Source organism: Grus americana, chromosome 6 (assembly GCF_028858705.1).
Source record: "Grus americana isolate bGruAme1 chromosome 6, bGruAme1.mat, whole genome shotgun sequence".
In the NCBI taxonomy this organism is placed as follows: domain Eukaryota; kingdom Metazoa; phylum Chordata; class Aves; order Gruiformes; family Gruidae; genus Grus; species Grus americana.
This window is the reverse complement of record NC_072857.1, coordinates 4,822,501-4,839,926: the sequence shown is the minus strand read 5'-3', so window position 1 is coordinate 4,839,926 and position 17,426 is coordinate 4,822,501. Positions and strand designations below refer to the sequence as shown.

At 42.2% G+C, this 17,426-nt stretch overlaps 1 protein-coding gene across 20 annotated transcripts in view; it reads right to left on the bottom strand.

Moving 5' to 3' along the window:
- Positions 1-2,952: 2,952 nt before the first annotated feature.
- Positions 2,953-17,426, bottom strand: part of GTDC1 (glycosyltransferase like domain containing 1) — a 187,136-nt gene continuing 172,662 nt past the window's right edge. For 8 of the 20 annotated variants that reach the window (XM_054830068.1, XM_054830066.1, XM_054830071.1 and 5 more), the window contains 3 exons: positions 14,280-14,350; positions 13,487-13,578; positions 2,953-10,575 (listed from right to left, as the gene is read on the bottom strand). In XM_054830068.1, coding sequence (XP_054686043.1) covers positions 10,351-10,575; positions 13,487-13,578; positions 14,280-14,350 — 388 coding nt within the window. In that variant the 3' untranslated portion in view covers positions 2,953-10,350. The other 12 variants (XM_054830074.1, XM_054830080.1, XM_054830077.1 and 9 more) reach the window with 10 other exon arrangements.

Here is a 17,426-nt window from a genome sequence, read left to right as displayed (position 1 = left end):
ATAGCCTGTGTTTTGCAAGACAGGCTACAAAATCATTATGCTTTTTTTCTGTTCTTAAAAATCCAGGAGCGTGAACGTACGAATCAGTTGGAAATGAACCCCCAAACGCATACAGCCCCCAAAAAACCTATAAGGATTTTAAAAAAAATCTTCCCGTTGTTGTTTCTTGTGTCTAGAAGGGGGAAATATTGAGGCTGGGAGAAAATGACTGAATTCGTGCCTGCCGTAGTTGGGGCACGGGAGTATTTCATGCAGGAACACAGACGTGAGCAAGTCCTGAAACATCCCTGCTCAGAATTAAACCACACTAAAATTTCCTGCAAATTGCACAGAGCGATTTTAAACCCTCACCATATTCCTAACAGATAGAACAGTGGCATGATTGACCAAGCTTTTTTTCTTCTTCTTTTTTAAAGTACACATATGATGATGCATCATAGTTATAAACAGATGGTATTTGGCCTCCTTCCTATTCTCAACATTTGGAATTCCTAAACTATGTGAATTAAACAATAATATTTTATAAACATACAAGGGATTTTGCTCACTGCTTTGTTAACATAGAAATTATACAATGCTGACATTTATTTAAATTTTAAAAAGTAAACAAGAGTGTGTATTGAATTAAAGCAAACTAAAATCAACAGAAAGAAATATGTTCTGCGCGCACATTACCTACAACGGCACGGGCCTTTTTAGGGGAGACATAATGGGATGAAGCACAAATTGTAGCTTAGACAGTCTGATCCTTTGTGCTCGAAAGGCTCATTTAACACCTCACTGTAAACAACGGATATTTATACCATAATTGGCCAGTTGACCATCAGTTGTTCATTTACTAGGTAACCTGCTATTATGGAGTTAAAAGAAGTTCCTTTCTGTTGGCTTTTCTGGGAGTGAAAGTGTGTTTGCAATTTTAGTACCAACTGGATTCAGTCTAACACTTGTACTTAGTATGAGAAACATTTTCATAATACCAAAATTTGGGGGAATAGGAGTATTCCTGCCAGGAAGGGAAGAAGAAAGTATTGGTTCTTAAAAGAAGAATTCTGTTTGCTTGGTTTCCTCTTTCCTTTCCGTTTTAACCCCTTTTTAGGTGCCTCTCTAGCTGCGCAAAATTGAGAAGCACTTAGGTTTTAATCACTATTCCCAGGTCTGCAAAGAGGTTCTGTGATGAATAAATAATGAATCAGAGATTTTAATCAGTGTTATGATTTTCGAAAAGGCTAATTATCATTGTTTACAGACATGCCTTTCCAATGCACTTCCTTGTTTCCCCTCCAAAGCTCTAAGGGTTAAGCCCCCAGCACGCATCCCTCCCAGTCCTCCTCAGCGCCGCGCTCCTTCGCTCTCTTTTCTTTCGGGCTTTGGGGGGATTTTGTGTTTGTTTGGGGTCGGGTTGTTGTTCTTTTGGTTTATTTTTGTTCGGAGCGCGGACACCCAAACCGTAGGAGAGATGGAGCCGGGCGCGGAGGCGCGCAGGGCCGGGGGAAAGGCTGCCCGCCCCGGACAGCCGCTCCGCACCCGCGGAAAGACCACCGCGGGGGTTGTGTGCGTGTGCGTGTTTCTCTTTGCCGGCTGGATATATAAATGTTACAAAAGAATCTTATTTTCAAATTCACACTGTATTTGTATTATCAATAATATTGATAATAAACGGGGGGGGGGGGGGAGCGAGCTGCCGCCCCGCGGAGCACCGCCGGCCGCGGAGCGAGGCGGAGGGAGTGAAGCCGGGCTCCGCTCCCGCCCGCAGCGTTACGCGGAGAGGCGCGGAGCGGGGCCGCCGCCGCGGCGCAGCCCCCGCAGCGATCGCCCCCGGCTCCAGAGCGTCCGCTTTAGCGTTATTTTTGTTACTGTTATCTGTGCTATACCTGCCCCCGGCCTCGTTTAACCCCGCTCCCCTTCTCTGCCCCCATCTCCATCCTCTCGGCCTCGCCCCGCCGGGATGGGAAAAGCTTTTCCCGGGGTGGGATACTGGGTGCCCCCCCCCCACGCGTGTCAGCTGAGCTTCGGGCAACTCCCCGGGCCGGGCCCCGTCCCCCCCCGCTTCCCCGCCCCGCCAGCCGCCGCTCCCCGGGTCCTGCGGCCGCATCCCCGGGCTCCAGCGGCCGCATCCCGCTGCCTCCTCCCCATCAGCATCGCTGCTGCTGCTGCTGCTGCTTCCACGGAGGGTGGGTGATAAGTTGTAACACAGTTATACAGCGCTTGATTATCAGTTTCCAGCAACAGCTGTGTATATTCGCGAAGAATGTAAAGAAATATCAGAAGATAATGCAGCATTGCTATTTATTACCCTATAATTAAAGTTCTGACAGTGTTTCTATTATAAAACCTTATTTGCGAGGGTTCATAACTCAGAGGCAAAATTTTCCTTCAAGACGAAGCCTCGCTTACCAGACTGAATCATTTAAAAAGTATTTCAGTTAAATAAGGTTAGCCTATTAGAGGGTAAAATTGTCAAGGACTTTCATTAAGGTGCTCATTTATATCTGCAAATAAAGAACTGCCATGTCCCCCAAATCAAGGATATATTAGAAGGAAAATATTTTTTTGTAAAATCAAGGATTCATGGAAAGGTTTTAATATAATTCTCTAGGAAATTATTCCCATGAAAACAATTTGTTTGAAAGAAAATGCCCTCCGGTCTTTTCCACACAAACTAGTCTTGGGCTAGTACATGAGAACCAAACTTAAAAGTGACTATGAGCAGAAATGAGACTGACTAATTCATTTCAACTGTCCTTACTGGAATAAAAAACAAGGAGTAAACAGCTTGAATGGGGAAAGGTGAATTTAATTTTCAAGGCCCTTTAACTTTTAATAATCTGAGGAACAATATGGGAGGTACATTCTACCCTCCCAGTTATCCTGATATAAATTCATTCAAGATTTATATTGGTGTAATAGAGAAGCAGAATTTGCTCCGTGATTTCTAATGAACTGCTGGCTCGGTCTTTAAAAATGCAATTAGAAAAATCTAGCCTCCTAATTCAGAACAGCTTTGAGCTAAGTCAGAGGTCTCGATGCTGCAAACACGGATGGAAGCCGGTCTGTACCACGGCTCCTCGCAGTGCCTGCAGCACGACCGGAGCGGGGCTAGGAATGCTGGAAATGGTTTGCTACAGAATTCCCTAGTTAATTTAGGATTTTCTTTTCTATTATACGGGAAAAGACAATTCTCATGTGGAATAAACCTGTGTTTCCTGTGATCTCAAATACTAAGACAAAAGGATTGTAGGATTAGGTGCCTGGCCCGTTACTGATGCGGGAGGCAAGGAGCTGTCTGGTCGGAGCGCTGCCTGGCGAGCCTGGCAGGAGTCGGGAAAACCCACTCGGCTTTAACTCTGCACCAAAACTCCTATCGGAGCGCTCGCAGCTGCTGTGTCAACGCAGGTGAAACATCAATAAACATGAAAGTAAGTCAAGGGCTAATTCTGTCATTTTACTCATCAGATTAGGTCTCTGCATTCACCACGTACTCATGTGTGTAAGAACAACCGGACCGAGATCCCAATTTGTCTCCCTGACCTTTCGAAGTGAAGGCTTTAAATGAAGCAGCGCGGAGCGGCCGTCTCGTTTGATCTTCAGAAACCGCGAGGCAAAACTCCTCAGGTTGTTTCAGCCTGCGGCGGGCTGGGGGGGGACACTGCCTCGGGGGAAATATCGCCTCCCGCGACCTGCAAGTCCCACCTCGCTGAGGACCTCGAAACAGGCCAGGGTGGCCCCCCCCGACAGGAGGCCAACCTGAAGGTCCCAGGAGATGCGGGAAGGACATTTTCATCCTTGCTCTAGAGCAGCTGTGTATCTTCGCTAAGAATGTAAAGAAATACCAGAAGATAATGCAGCATTGCTATTTATTACCCTGCAATTAAAGTTCCCACAGTGTTTCTATTATAAAACATTATTTGCAAGGGTTTGTAAGTCAGAGGGAAAATTTTCCATCAAGATGAAGCCTCGCTTACCAGACTGAGCTAGGTATGGTTAAAGTACCACTGGTCAGTAAACCAAGGCAAGAGCATCGGCTCGCCAAGGAGCTGGGCGAGACCTCCCTCGGTCGTGGGCCTGATTGGGGTGTTGTGTGCACTGAGGACAGCGGGAGTCTTCAACCTGAAACCACAGAGCTTTGGTGTATCAAGTCTGTTCACCACAAGCCCTAACACGACGTTACAGCATCTCCTCTTTCCCCTTTATTGGTTCGGAGAATGACTCACTGTGAAACCTGAAGCGATTTGCTTTAATTGTACCATGCCTCAGTTTCTCCATCAGTAAAGACCAAAAAAATTTGCTCTTGTGAGTGCAAGGCGTGATAACATCAGTGAACATTTATGATACACTCCAATAAGAAGTGCAAGGCAGTCCTGTTACTCGGCTCTACCAAGAATGACTACCGCACCTCCGCACGCTGTCTTGAGAAGACCACTTCTACTCAACCACGCTGAACGCCTAGACCCAAGGCTGGGCTTTGGTCGAGCAGAAATGAGGAGGAACCAGCTTAGAAGACAGACGATTACTGCAAAATCGCAACTCTGCAGCGCTAGGAAAATATCTGAACACTTACCGTTGGATCTCCCTTGGGTTTTTTGATTGCTTAATGGAGTGATTTTAAAGAGAGGTACCGCATGCTCCCTCCCACGCTGAAAAAGGACAGTTCGGCATCTTGATGGCGTCTGAAGGCAGGAAGGCATGTGTGTGGAGGGGGCCAGCCCACGCCTTTCACCTGCTGTGGACGGTGCTCGGGCAAAGGAAAGATGCTGATGTCTGCTGCCGCGATGGGGAGAGGAGGTACCCTGCCTGATACGAGGGAAGCTGACACCACGGCTGTCCGCAAAGAGGGGTCTTACCTGGCTTCACATCGTAACACCTCACCCAGAGTCCTCTTCTTGCTTCTTCCCAGAGCGGAGTTGAAAATCTTGGAATTGTCATAACGTTTTATTATCACTTGCAACACAGATTCTACTTCATCAGATAAAGACACAATTGCATTCATTGACTCTGCCACAAGGATATGCATAGTGATAAACATACAGATAGATGTACACACTTATACATGAATGAGATATGCTAATTAAAAATTGCAGTGGGCACTTTATTAAAAATTTATTGTACAATCTACATCTTCAAAACATTTTACATCAACAAATATAGCAGCTTGACTGCTGGAATCATAAGTGATTTATCTTTAAAAGACTGTATTTGTAACGGGATGCGAAGATTCTTGATGAACTGCCGTTACATTTAAACTACTGGTTTTTATTGGAAGTATTTTGACTGTTATCTGTTTGTTCTCCATCCTTGAGAGAAATAAAACAAGTGTCTCGGCTTTCATTTTATCGGATAGATGGCACCATGTAGCATATTTCCCATGCTAGTTTGAATTACAGCTGTTTATCTTTCAGCTTTCTTTAAGATTAATTAAATGCAAATGTAACTCCGCGAATCATGGGATTACCTGCCAGACCCCTTATTAATACCTTCACTTAAAAACCCCCGTGCCAGAGAGTCATTAATTTAAAAAAAAAAAAAAAAAGAAAGAAAAAAAAGTGCTAAAGCAGCCCTTTGCCTCCAAACAACCCGGAGATGGCTGCCCAATTAGTCCGGCAGCGTTCGGATCCTCCTTTCAGGCCCTGTGGCCCTTTGAGGACACAATAAGGCTCCAATGATAACCTGGCAACCTAGGTAGAAACTCAGCCAAGTGTGAGCGTTTGAAGCTGCAGCTTGGCTGCCATCGTGTCGGCGAAAAGAAAGAATTCAGGCACCATGTCATCCAGTACAAAGGATAAAAACAGATTCAACCGGAAATTCAATGTGGCACCACATATGGGATACATGAGTGCGGTTATACAACAGGCCACATATTTTTTTTGAACAGTCTCCTGCATGTGATGCCGAGGACATGTGTAACCATCATAACGTCTCTAAGAATCTGTATTTAATTTGAGCTGGGGTGGTGGCAGGGATTGGAGATCTGAAGCCGCCACAGGTTTGTGGCAGATGGCTCTGTGTCAGCTATGACAAGCAGCCAGGCTCGGCTTCCTCTGCAGATTTTCTTTTCTCTCTGATCAGGTAAATATGGGCACACTCTGGAAACTTCCACAATTCTGCCTGAGGCTGCAAGTTTGTGACTTAGCCCCATCTGTCACAAATCTTCCCTCGGTTCTGCTGCGAGCAGAGACCTGAATTTACCGCCGAGCGCTGCCCAAGAAAACCCAGCCGTCTCGCCCTACGAGGAAGCAGAAGAGAAAAGCGCACGAAGCCGCGTTAGATGCTGGGATACAAAAGGGACGTCTGTCGCGCGGGAAGGAGCACGGCTCTGTGCCGAAACCCGGGATTTCCGCAGGGGTGGAAGCGAGTTGGTCAGAGAACGCTTACGCGGCATTATTTGGAAACGGGGTGAATTCCGCGGGTTTTTTTTAAAGCCAGGTGAGCTGGTCGGCAGCCCCAGGTTATTTGCTCCTGGATGAGGGCTTCCACCATCAAACGTCCATCTGTTTTACCGGTGGTCTCGGCGGATAGGCCAAGGACTGAACACCTGCGGGGACTGACCTGCCTCTCGCACCCTCAGGCACGGCGGAACCACCAACCAGCAGGAGCGAGGGCCTAATTCTCCTGCTGGACCGTCATCGGTCTGGCTTCTGGCCTTTATTTTAGGGTAACCTTGGAGAGAATACATCCAACTCCTTTTTTGGGGGAGTGATAACTCTGCAAAGGTCTGGGCATTCATTTTTTCAAGGAATAGCGACTCAGTCAACAGCTCCTAAATATGCAGAGATTGAGAGAAGCAAAGTTTTCACATAGAGACCTCCCCATGAAGAACAGGCAGCATAATGTCAGTAGCAGTACAATATCCTTTACAAAATAATCAACTTATTTGTTTCTTGTGTCCTAAGGTCAGAAGTGAAGCGATTAATATCTACTCTGCCATCATTAGACTTCAGAGTTAACCTTTAGAATTTAACAAAGACTGTTCATCCATTCAGAGCCGCTGTTTCAGGACAGCTGGAGTTCAAGAAGACAGTACTGATTTGGTGTACATTTTATGTACTTTTTTAAAAATTAGCTTAAAATTAAGAATTAGAGACTATCATTCAGCGGAAAAACTGAGATTTGGCAGGCAAGACAGCAGAGTGATTTACAGAGCCAATTTGTATCGGGTCAGCTTTACTCTGGGACCCAGCTCCTTCCCTCTGTAAGTGAGCGTTGGGGGAGAATCAAGGTGGAAAGCAGCTTGCAGTAATTACTTTTGGAGCTCAACTTTCAAACGCCAAGCACCTTTGGAAACCACCATCAGAAGACAGCATTGGTTTACAGGGAGTGGGTGCACTGAGAGGCCCGAGTCAGACCCATATAATACTCCTCAGTAGAGTAACGGTTTTTCCCTGCACAAACTGGTCTGTTCTGTAGTTTCTTACATCAGCCTTTCAAAACTCATTTCATTCTTAAACAAAAAGCCATCAAACGTTGGATGCGAATCTATGCAAGATACGTTGGTGGGTACCTTGCAGAGGATGGTTCAGAACACACTGACCAACCGCAACAGTAGGAAACAGTTTCAGGCTCTCTTTTTCAAGGTAATTTCAATATACGTTACTCAAAAAAGTAAGTTGTCATATTTTTTGCAACTTTCCTCTCAAAGTCAATCCTATCTCCTTTGACCTGTTTCTCCATCTACCGTTTTGCAGCAGTTGTAGCTCATCCACCAGTTTTTGTACACTTTCTTAAACTAAATTGGAAGCTATCTAAAATTGTGACAATCAAAAGTTCAAAGTCCTGGTGTTTATGCTGAAAGATGCACACATAACTGCTTTCTTAATGAACGCTTTCTTCCTGCTCCACGAGTGCAGCCAACTGCTACGAGCTATAGTCCAACGTTTTCAGAGACCTGAAATCTCCTGGATGTATACCTCAGGGAGCCAAGAGCAAGGCAAACCCTGGGAGAAGTTCAGATGCAGGACACATATGTCTACATATGTATGGCTGGATCCCAAAATGACCTAGGAGGCAACTTCAACAGCTACCTGCTAGCTCATTTCTTTCACAGTGAGGATCCACATTAGCTAGCAGACCTCACTCTACCACAGCTGCTTCCAGACCCACACGCTGCTTGAAGACCTAAGGTTGACCCAAAATGCTTAAATAGTGTCCCACAGTCCAGCAGATCTTCCCACCTGTGCAAACCTCCTAAGCTAGCTGGATTTCACCTATATCAGCTATACATATGGGAATGGAAAATGTCAAGACTTCAGTCTAACCTGGATGCGACCCTGAGCAACTTAATCCAACTTTGAAGTTAGATCCCACTTCGAAGTGGGCCCTGCTTTGAGCAGAGGCTGACCACATGGCCTCCAGAGGTACCTTCCTTAACTACTCTACGATTCTATGTTCTAAATAAGTAACCAAAGTTTTCTCTCGCATAAGAAATTCTTAATTATATACATTTTACTGAGGCTCCCATGCCTAAGCACTGACACAGAGACGGGAGAGCAGGGACACAGCACGCCGCACTCCAGAGTTCCCAGGCTGCTATAACCTTCCCATACAGGCTCGGAGAAGCAGATCTAGACCATCTCTGAAACCGTTTTAAATTACGCTCACTGGAAACCAAGCATCTCAAGAGGCAAATTCAAGTTTCCCACTTGTCTTTCCAACCTCCTTCCAACCTGCGCCTAACGCTAACCAGGGAGAAGCACAAATTCAATACGATGCCTTCTTTTTCCTCTGCAAACGCGCTCTGCCAGAAATATTTCTACTATTTGCATATCCTACAGAGCTCTAAATTAACTTTATCAGCTCAGGACAAAAGATCTGCAGAACACTGTAAGCAAACATCTGCTCAATATACATTCACCATTAAAAAGTAAACAGTATGTTTGGCTCCATAAGGAACAGGTTGAAAATTATCAGAGTACAACACATCACATAAACCGATGGCATGGCCTAGAATACTCTGTAAAGCAATGATCGCACCAGCACAAAAACAGCTCTCAAGCATCAAAACGGCTTGGATGATGAGAAATTAGCACATAAATATGGAATAATGTTCACGGGGAAAGACTGAAAAGACCGGGATACTGCAAGAGTTTGACAAATGTTTATAAAATAATGAATGGTATAGAAAAGATGGATGAGGAGCTTCTGCTTCCAGGCGACCAACTCCAGAACAAGACGACACTCAACGCAACTGAAGGTGGGGAAACCCTGAGCCAACTGAAGGAAATGCTTTTACCGCTGTCTCTAAAGATATGATGAGCCGCGTTGCTATAGGAAGCCGTGAAAGACAGGAACAGGGGCTTCCAAGGGCCTGAATCTCAAATGGAGAACTTTATGTACAGCCTGGCAATACTTAATGCTAAAAGGCTGTGAAAGGTGATAAAATGTCCAAGTCCAGGGTTAGGACCAATCTCTAACTCTAAAAGACAAAGAGAAGACCTTTAATATCCCCTTTCTACCCGTGTCAGCCTTCTCCCAAACATCTGATGCTCACCACTATCAAAACCATGGAATTAAACACATGGCGTGCTGATCCAGAGTGGCGGTTAGCATCCTTACGGAAAAAGGAAATTTCTCATGGAGTTTTGCTGGGCAGTGGGTATGGATAAGGGCAGAGGCATCATCCCTGGCTCTTACATGAGCCGTACAAGAACTATGAACAACTTCTGCTCCTTGCAACAGGGCTGAGTGGCTGATGGGACATCCTCGCTTGTCCAGCACCCCGTATCCTTAGGCTGAGAATGCCTCCTGCTGTCGCCCTAGCTGTGCCTAAATATTAAAGCTGGACCAGGAGCAGTTTTCCCTTCTACGTGTTTTCCTGAAATACTGATGATACTGCTTTATCTCAAATCAGAGCAAAAAGAAAAGGAAAAAAAAAGTAAAAAAAAAGTTTTGTCAGAACTGCCCTATACAGCCAAATCCTGAGACTGGAAACAATTCAGATGTCTACGGTCTAACTGGGATCTTAATTTGATTTTACAGCAGTTTAATTCCTTTGAATTCAGCAGACTTCCTTCTACAGTGGTGTAAGAAAGGAAAAAAAAAATCACGCCATGTGTCTTTTCATAGGCAGGTGAGCTTCTGTAGTGTGATGGAAATGAGAAGATGAATGTCAGAAAGTGGGCCAAATTCTTTTCTCCGTTAAACAAGCATGAGTGAGAGTAGGATTTTTCTGTAGGAACTGAAGCTGACAGCATGTCAACCAGCACTCATTCAGCTGGGAGGGCTGGGAGAGATTATTTAAAGTTGTCAGCTCCTTCCATGCCTGGCTTTTGGCAACTCTTCTTGTCCCTTTCCACTGTATACTCTTTATACATGCTGTTTTAAATTAAGAAACTGAAGTGAGGGAACTGAAAGGTAAACTTAAAGAAAATAATGCAGAAACAAATGCTTTGCCCTATTTTTTATTCTTTTTTTTTTTTTTTTTAATTTTAAACCTACTAGATAGGGACCCTGCAAACACTGACAGGTCCTCTGGTGTAATCTGATGGAGACCGATGCCCTGTTGCTGTTACTTGCTTCATTCTGGCGCTTACTTTGGCAACCACAAATACCCCGAACCAGAGAGCAACGTTTGATTCCATAAAACTGGAACAGAACAAATAATTGATAACAAATGAGGTTTGCTTTCCGCTCATCTCAATCTTCTGTTAATAACTGGTAGAAGGCAATGTCGAAATGCAAATGAGCCAGCCTTGGGTGCTGTGAGAATACACAGGGTAAGCAATACATCATTTGGAAAGGTTTTCATAGGTGCTTACATTACGGACACTTTAACGAGTCTGCCAGCTTCAATCTGCTCCACGGAGTTAAGCTCCTGCAGTTCAATGTCTCGGTCTGTGCATTTTCACAGGGACATCCGCTGTGTCCGGCTCCCTAACCCGACTGCCCCGCTGCCATTTATCTCCCCTTTTGCCCCTAATTTTGTCAGCACAAGCTCCGAGGACAACTGAAGGAGTAACTGCCTGTTTAATTAGACTGCCGCCTAATTATTATGGATAGCCTTAGTAATAAAAACCCAGCAATACGTAAAAGGATAAGCCAAGGTACTTCTGATGATGATTACTTCCCAACCTACGAAGCAGAATCCCCAAACAGTAAAGAAAAGCACTATTTGCTTTTAAAGCATTTTTACTTTCAAGACTCCACAGCTTCTTTACGGACTTGAGGCAGGGAGCATGTCAGGAAGGTTTCTGAAAGAAAAATAGGTAGCATGCATCACCGTGCTGGGGTCCCTTTTCTGTTCCACTACAGTAAATATAATATTATACTGATTTGAAAAAAGTGAAAATACAGCGGAAGTGCTGCACGCCTTTCATGATTTCACTTTTTTCAGCTTCCTAAAAATCGTTCCATCGAAAATTACAGGAACAGCACAGATCTAAGCTAGTGTTTTTCTAAGAGGCTTTGCGGATAGTTTCATCGCGAAAGGAAGACTTGGCACACGTGGGTGTAGGTACAAAAAGACAACTCTAACAGTATTCTCCGAGCTGATCCAAAGCCTATTAAAGACAACAGGGATCTTTTCACCGGTAGTCCCAGGTTCTGGATTAGTCTCTGCTTTACTCATTTTAAAGCGATCCCCCACTCAGCTCGATTGCTACCTGTTGCAGACATTCCGTGCGAACGCTGGGAAGATCCGATGGGGGCTGCACTGTTAACAGTGCCCACGTGCAAGGGGTAGGATAAACTCCTTCAGCTTCAGCCGGAAAATCATCCCAAGGGATTTTTTTAAAAAAGAAAAATCCTTCAAGCAAATTAGCATTTTGCTTGCGGGGTTCGTGCACACATTTTAAACCCATACCATTTTACATCAAGTATTTGCTGTACCGTTATCTCCATTTTTAGTGCAGCTCGGCTCTGTTTAGGAGCTGGGGATCCACGCGTAGAGGGAAGACCCACGTGAACGCAACTATTAGCCGAACTTGAAGCACTGGGAAATGTCAAGGTAAACGTTTAAGGACTGTTTTCCCTTTGAAGCCACCACGTATAACTATACGATACTATTGACTCAAGAAGTAACGCTGAACACTGGAAGTGTTCAGTCAGCATTTTAAACTATTATGAGCTACCTTCTGAACCATTGCCAAGTTAATAGACAATGAAAGATAATGAGCTTGAAATTGGGTGTTAAATTGCATTTTTGGTTCTCTCCTTTTTTCTTGAAGTTTTAACTGTTTCCTGCAGAAACGACATCATCTTTGATGTATCATTATGTAAATGTCTATTTTTAGGTCACAAAAAAAGTCAGACGTGGGCTAAACCCTGGCTCCTCCCGCTACATGTGTGCGGGAAGGGGTAGGGAGGCAGACGACACGCAGCAAGCCCCAACGCTTTCTGGTCCCCAGAGGGAGGACGGTGCAGAGATGAGGTTAGGTCTGCTGGCAGCATGAGCCTCCAAATTAAGAAGGAGATTACTCGACTTGCTCGTTAACAGCGTGCCTGGACGGCGACAGCCAGGGAACGCTAAAGAGACCACATTTGTATCGCACGGGTAACCCGAGGAGTTATTTCTGTGCGCTCCCAAGCTTTTAAGGATTTTCAGCTGAATTCAGGGTGGGTTTTTTGTTTTTTTTTTTTTTTACAAATGCTACCTGAAGCACCTTTGTCGGGCAGCGGTAATGCATATCCAACCTGCCCACGGCATAGCCAGGACTGTAAAAGTCAGACAACACTGTAAATGTACGTATCAGCATGCAGAAAAGAGCAGTTATTTTTCTAAAAGCAGCATCGTGTAATAATAGCTCTACACTGGAATAATATAAAATTTAGGGCTTCATCTACAATCGCGTAATTAAAAAAAAGCGTGACTCCTAGCAGTATAAATACACCTCTTAAAAATGTGGAAGTCGGTCTAGAATTGAACGCTCGATCAAAACTCGATTGGAAGGTCTGCCACTGAAACAGTACTTTCACTACATAAATCACTGCAAAGAATAGGACATGATAACTACCAGTAAATTATGCTTCCGATAAACTTTTTTTGTGTTCAACGTACCTTAAAAAGCAAAGAGTTAAATTAATCATAATTATCGAAATAATTCAAATACCTCCAAAAAGGCAGAGAAATCTTACCTGATACAAGTCACCTGCATTTTCTGAGGACTGAAGATTAAATTAGGATAGGAAGGTAGGCTTATCCTCATTAGTATAATTGTAGGATCTTTCTTTTATTTTCCTTTTAAACTAATGAGTTGCATTAATCCAGGTTCATTTTTATAAGCCTCTTGGGTCCAAATGTAAAGGACAGTCATTTTAGAAAACAATAAATTAAAAAAAAGCATGTAGCATGCATTAAGTGCACGTATTTCATAAGACCTAGGTTAATACAACTGGCATCTAGCTTAATTAATCCTTGTTAGTGTAACGACTAATATCCCTCCCTAGCATGTTTCCTTTAAACATTAGTATGTTAATTAAATGTTGTTTTTTTAAGGGTTTTTTTTCCTTTGTACTTCAATATGGCATTATATCATGTAAAACTATTCTGAACAACTACCTTATAGAGATGTTTCCTTACAATATCTGGTCTCTTGCAGAAATTCTGAAGCCTTTTAAAAAGCTGTTCAGGTGTAGAATACAGATATTCAGCTGCAGGAAAAACAGATACATTTTTAATGAAACAAAAACCTCAAAGCACACACTCGATATTAGTCACTTTACTAATTAAAAATGCATATTGCTCTGTGCCGCCTCGTGTTTTACATTATTTAAGCATGATTTTATAAGGTTACCTCAGCTCACAAGGATGTTTAATGCTAAATAAGACTGTGTAGTTGTGCTGTTTAGACATCTCCTTTGGGTGATTAAAATACATTATTCTAATGTAACACAATGCATATGTGATACATTTAGTGATGAGATTTTTCAAAGAACTGGTACTACGTTAGCGTGTATCCTGTACCGCAGTCGCATACTATTAAGTATTAAATTGTTTAAATAATTTGGTGTGATTTTCAGGCCTCGGGTTTTTTTTTTTTCCATGTATCAAAAAAATCTGCAAACCATTGCAGCATCACTGACCTTTTAACAAAAAATCTATCATTATGGGTTGTGTATGCTAACAATGAAGAATGCTATTTCAAAACTTGCTTTTGTGTTATCTTAAAAGAACAGATGGCAAATATAAACTTCGTCTAATGTATTAAAACACATAAAATTTTCCTTAACACTAACATGTTGGCTTGCCAAATAAACAATTGCTTTTGCTCAAGTTTATTCTCAAACTTTGTATTTTAGCATGAATCACGTTACTACGTTTCAGAAAAAAGAATGTGGAGCAAAGCAGCTACCTGGGAATATCTCCGGGTACACCAAGGCTTTGGGACACAGCGGGTAACAGCCGCAATACACAGCTTCGACCCTGAAGATTAGAAATAATAAATACATAAAAATAGACGTTAGTGAGCCAAAAACTTATTGTGGCGCAAGAGCATCGAGGTTGACTACATATAGCAAGAGTGAAACATTTTTTTCTTCAGCAGCACAATCCTTCTAAATGCCAAAGTTGCTCTTTTTAAAGAAAATTTTATTGATCATATGAATTACATAGAACAGAACAGCGAGCATATGTTTTGTTCGCTGAATAAATCAAAGCGCAGCTCTGCATTTTTTTGTTTTTTAAATACTGTTTAACACATTTTATAATCAGCAGACAGACACATGTAACAACATGGTGAAGTATGGACGGCTTTTCTTAATAATGCTGCAGAAAAGCAAGGGCACACGTGCACACGTTGGGATGCACGCGGATGTATAGACAGACGCACGCAATCACCGTTACCTGGCAGAACAGATATTCTCCTTCCGCTTTAAGACTCCAAAGGTTATGATTAAATACAGCCTAGGAACAACTTGCAGCATGCTTGGGCTGGGATATTTTAGCTTATGCACATGCTTCGGATAATTTCCTTTATTTTTCGGGACATAAACTGTCGTATTTTTTAATAACTACTGGTGTGATTCCTTTGCCAAAGCGTGAGATGCTTCGTACTTGTGATTTTTCAGGGAAGAATTTACGTATCTCCTGGAACATCAAACCCAAATATTTTATAAGTGCGACAGAGTGGCGCAAAGTTTTCTAGTAGCGAATCTGCAGAAAAGCTATCCTCTTTGTGTTTGCGTTTTAATAACTGAACGGGTTAAGGCATCAAGTTTTCAGTTTATTTTTTTTGCATAATGACCATTGATCTGACATAATGTCCCTCCAAAGATACAACTGTAATTTCTGTTGGCCAGAAATTACACAGTGAAATTCAAAACACTTCTTAAAATATGTTTATTTTATGAGAGTCTTTGAATTTCCTCCAACATGTTGACCATACGAGGGCTTTATTTTTAACTTCAGTTTCCCTCAGTCCCCAGAAAAAAATATCTGAAATCTTGTCAACGTTCACCTTTTCTATTTTCAGTGACGAGCCAAAAGGCTTTTGCTACCTTCATGTGCGTATCGGGTTTGGTACTTTAGTACAGGCACCCAGAAGGAACTCGGTTTCATTTAGATCTACTCGGTTTCGAACAGGAAAAAAATAAAATGAAGAATAACGTATTCAGTTTTCATGCTAGAAAACTAGGCATATCCACAAAACCCAGAGATACACATTTCTCTGCAAATGCTTTTGCTAAGCAATGATTGCTAGGGTTTTTTTCACAAACTTTTAAAATTTGTAATTTATGGTTTTTTTTAAATAACATATGCACTTCAGATTGCATTTTAAACATTAACAACAATTTCAAAGTGTACATCGTCTAGCACTATATTTTTTACCAAAGGGAAATGTTTCTGATGTGTGATTTAATTGATGATTTCAGTTCTTAAATATTGTGTCATATGTCAAAGCAAATAGATTTTTAAAGTTTTCTTTAATCTAGGAGAAAAAAAAAAAAAGAGTGAAACTGTGGACATTTCAGTAATAGCTCAGATCACTAAGTTATGTTAAAATATTTGCTTTTTAATCATATCGTCTGCATGGAAAAAAAAAAAAAAAAGAAAAAAAAAGAACAGCTCCCTAAAACAAAACTGCAGGCCAAGATGCAATCTGAGTCATCATTTGAGTAGGCAATTTCCCCTTATGAAAAACCTCGATCAGGATCATGAATTAGTAAAATCAGAATTTAATGCCTCTGTAGTTTGCTGGATAAAAGTTAAAATTTGGAATTCTTTCATTTGCAAATGATCTTATTTGCATACTCATTTTCTACCTTTCCGCACCGAAGTTTACACGCATTTTCTGACAGGTCCTTCCTACGGCGCAGTAAGGCTTGCTATGAACCGCGCGCCTTTCCCATGCCAAGACCTATAGATCCAGCCGAGCGGGGCAGAGCAGCCCCAGCTCACGGACGCAGCCTTCGGCCCGAAGACGGCCGGAACAGCTCTGCAACTTCCCCCCCCCGTTTCTGTCCTCCCCCAGAAAAGTATCATATCATAACAATAATACAATTATTCTTCATTTCAATCCTTAAGCACTACTAGTTAAATAATAAATAGAGTTCCGATTGATCTATTGTTAAAATGGCTAGTAAATGACCTTTTTATTCCAATTAACAAATCATCTGCTAAATCTATGAATCTTAATATTCAGATCTATTCACTTCAATTCATACAATTTATCTGCAAATAGTTGTTGGGCTTTTGATTCTAAATATAATTAGCTGATAATTTTGCTTGGCTGAATTACTTTTCTGGAGGGCCTGCTAAGGCTCTCAGTCGCATTATCTAGCAATAATGAATCTGATAGGTGAAATTTTTTACTGTAATGAGGATGAGACACAGTTGTGACACCTGAGTCTAGTAATAACAGAAGACTGCTAATTATCGACAGCACTTTTTTGTGTGATGCACAGAGAAAAAAAAAATCCCTCATTATTAAAAAATAAAAAGTTACAATTATAAGTGACACCGGAGGAGAGTAAATAAAATGGAGTGATTAAAACATTGCTGCTTTAAGGGTGTTTTTAATTAAGTGGAAATGCTAATGTTGTCATACTTAGCAGATGGGATTAAAATTAGTTATTGTAAGTAACTCATATTTTATGTTATGGTTTCCACAGCATGTCTACAAGATCTAAGAAAGTGATACATTCCATAAGACATTTAAAAAATGAAATTCTCATAGTCTTTACAGCTCATAATAATGAACATCATGAATAAACTATTGAAAAAAAATCCTGCCAAGGCTTTTACCATAGTGACTTAACTCGCATGGAATGTAACCATAATGTACTGGGCTGCTGGAATCGCACTGCTGGTCTGCCTTTGTCTTTTGCTGATTGTTGCACTTCTTATTTCCTTCACACTCAACAATAACAGAAGTTTGGTGTTTGGGCAGGCATCCAACATCAAGTGTGGTGTCAAGAAGGTACAGCTTTGGTGCAAGGGAAGATGATGACCACCCACCAAGGTGATGTTCTAAACGAAAGCACAGGATGCATCATGTAAC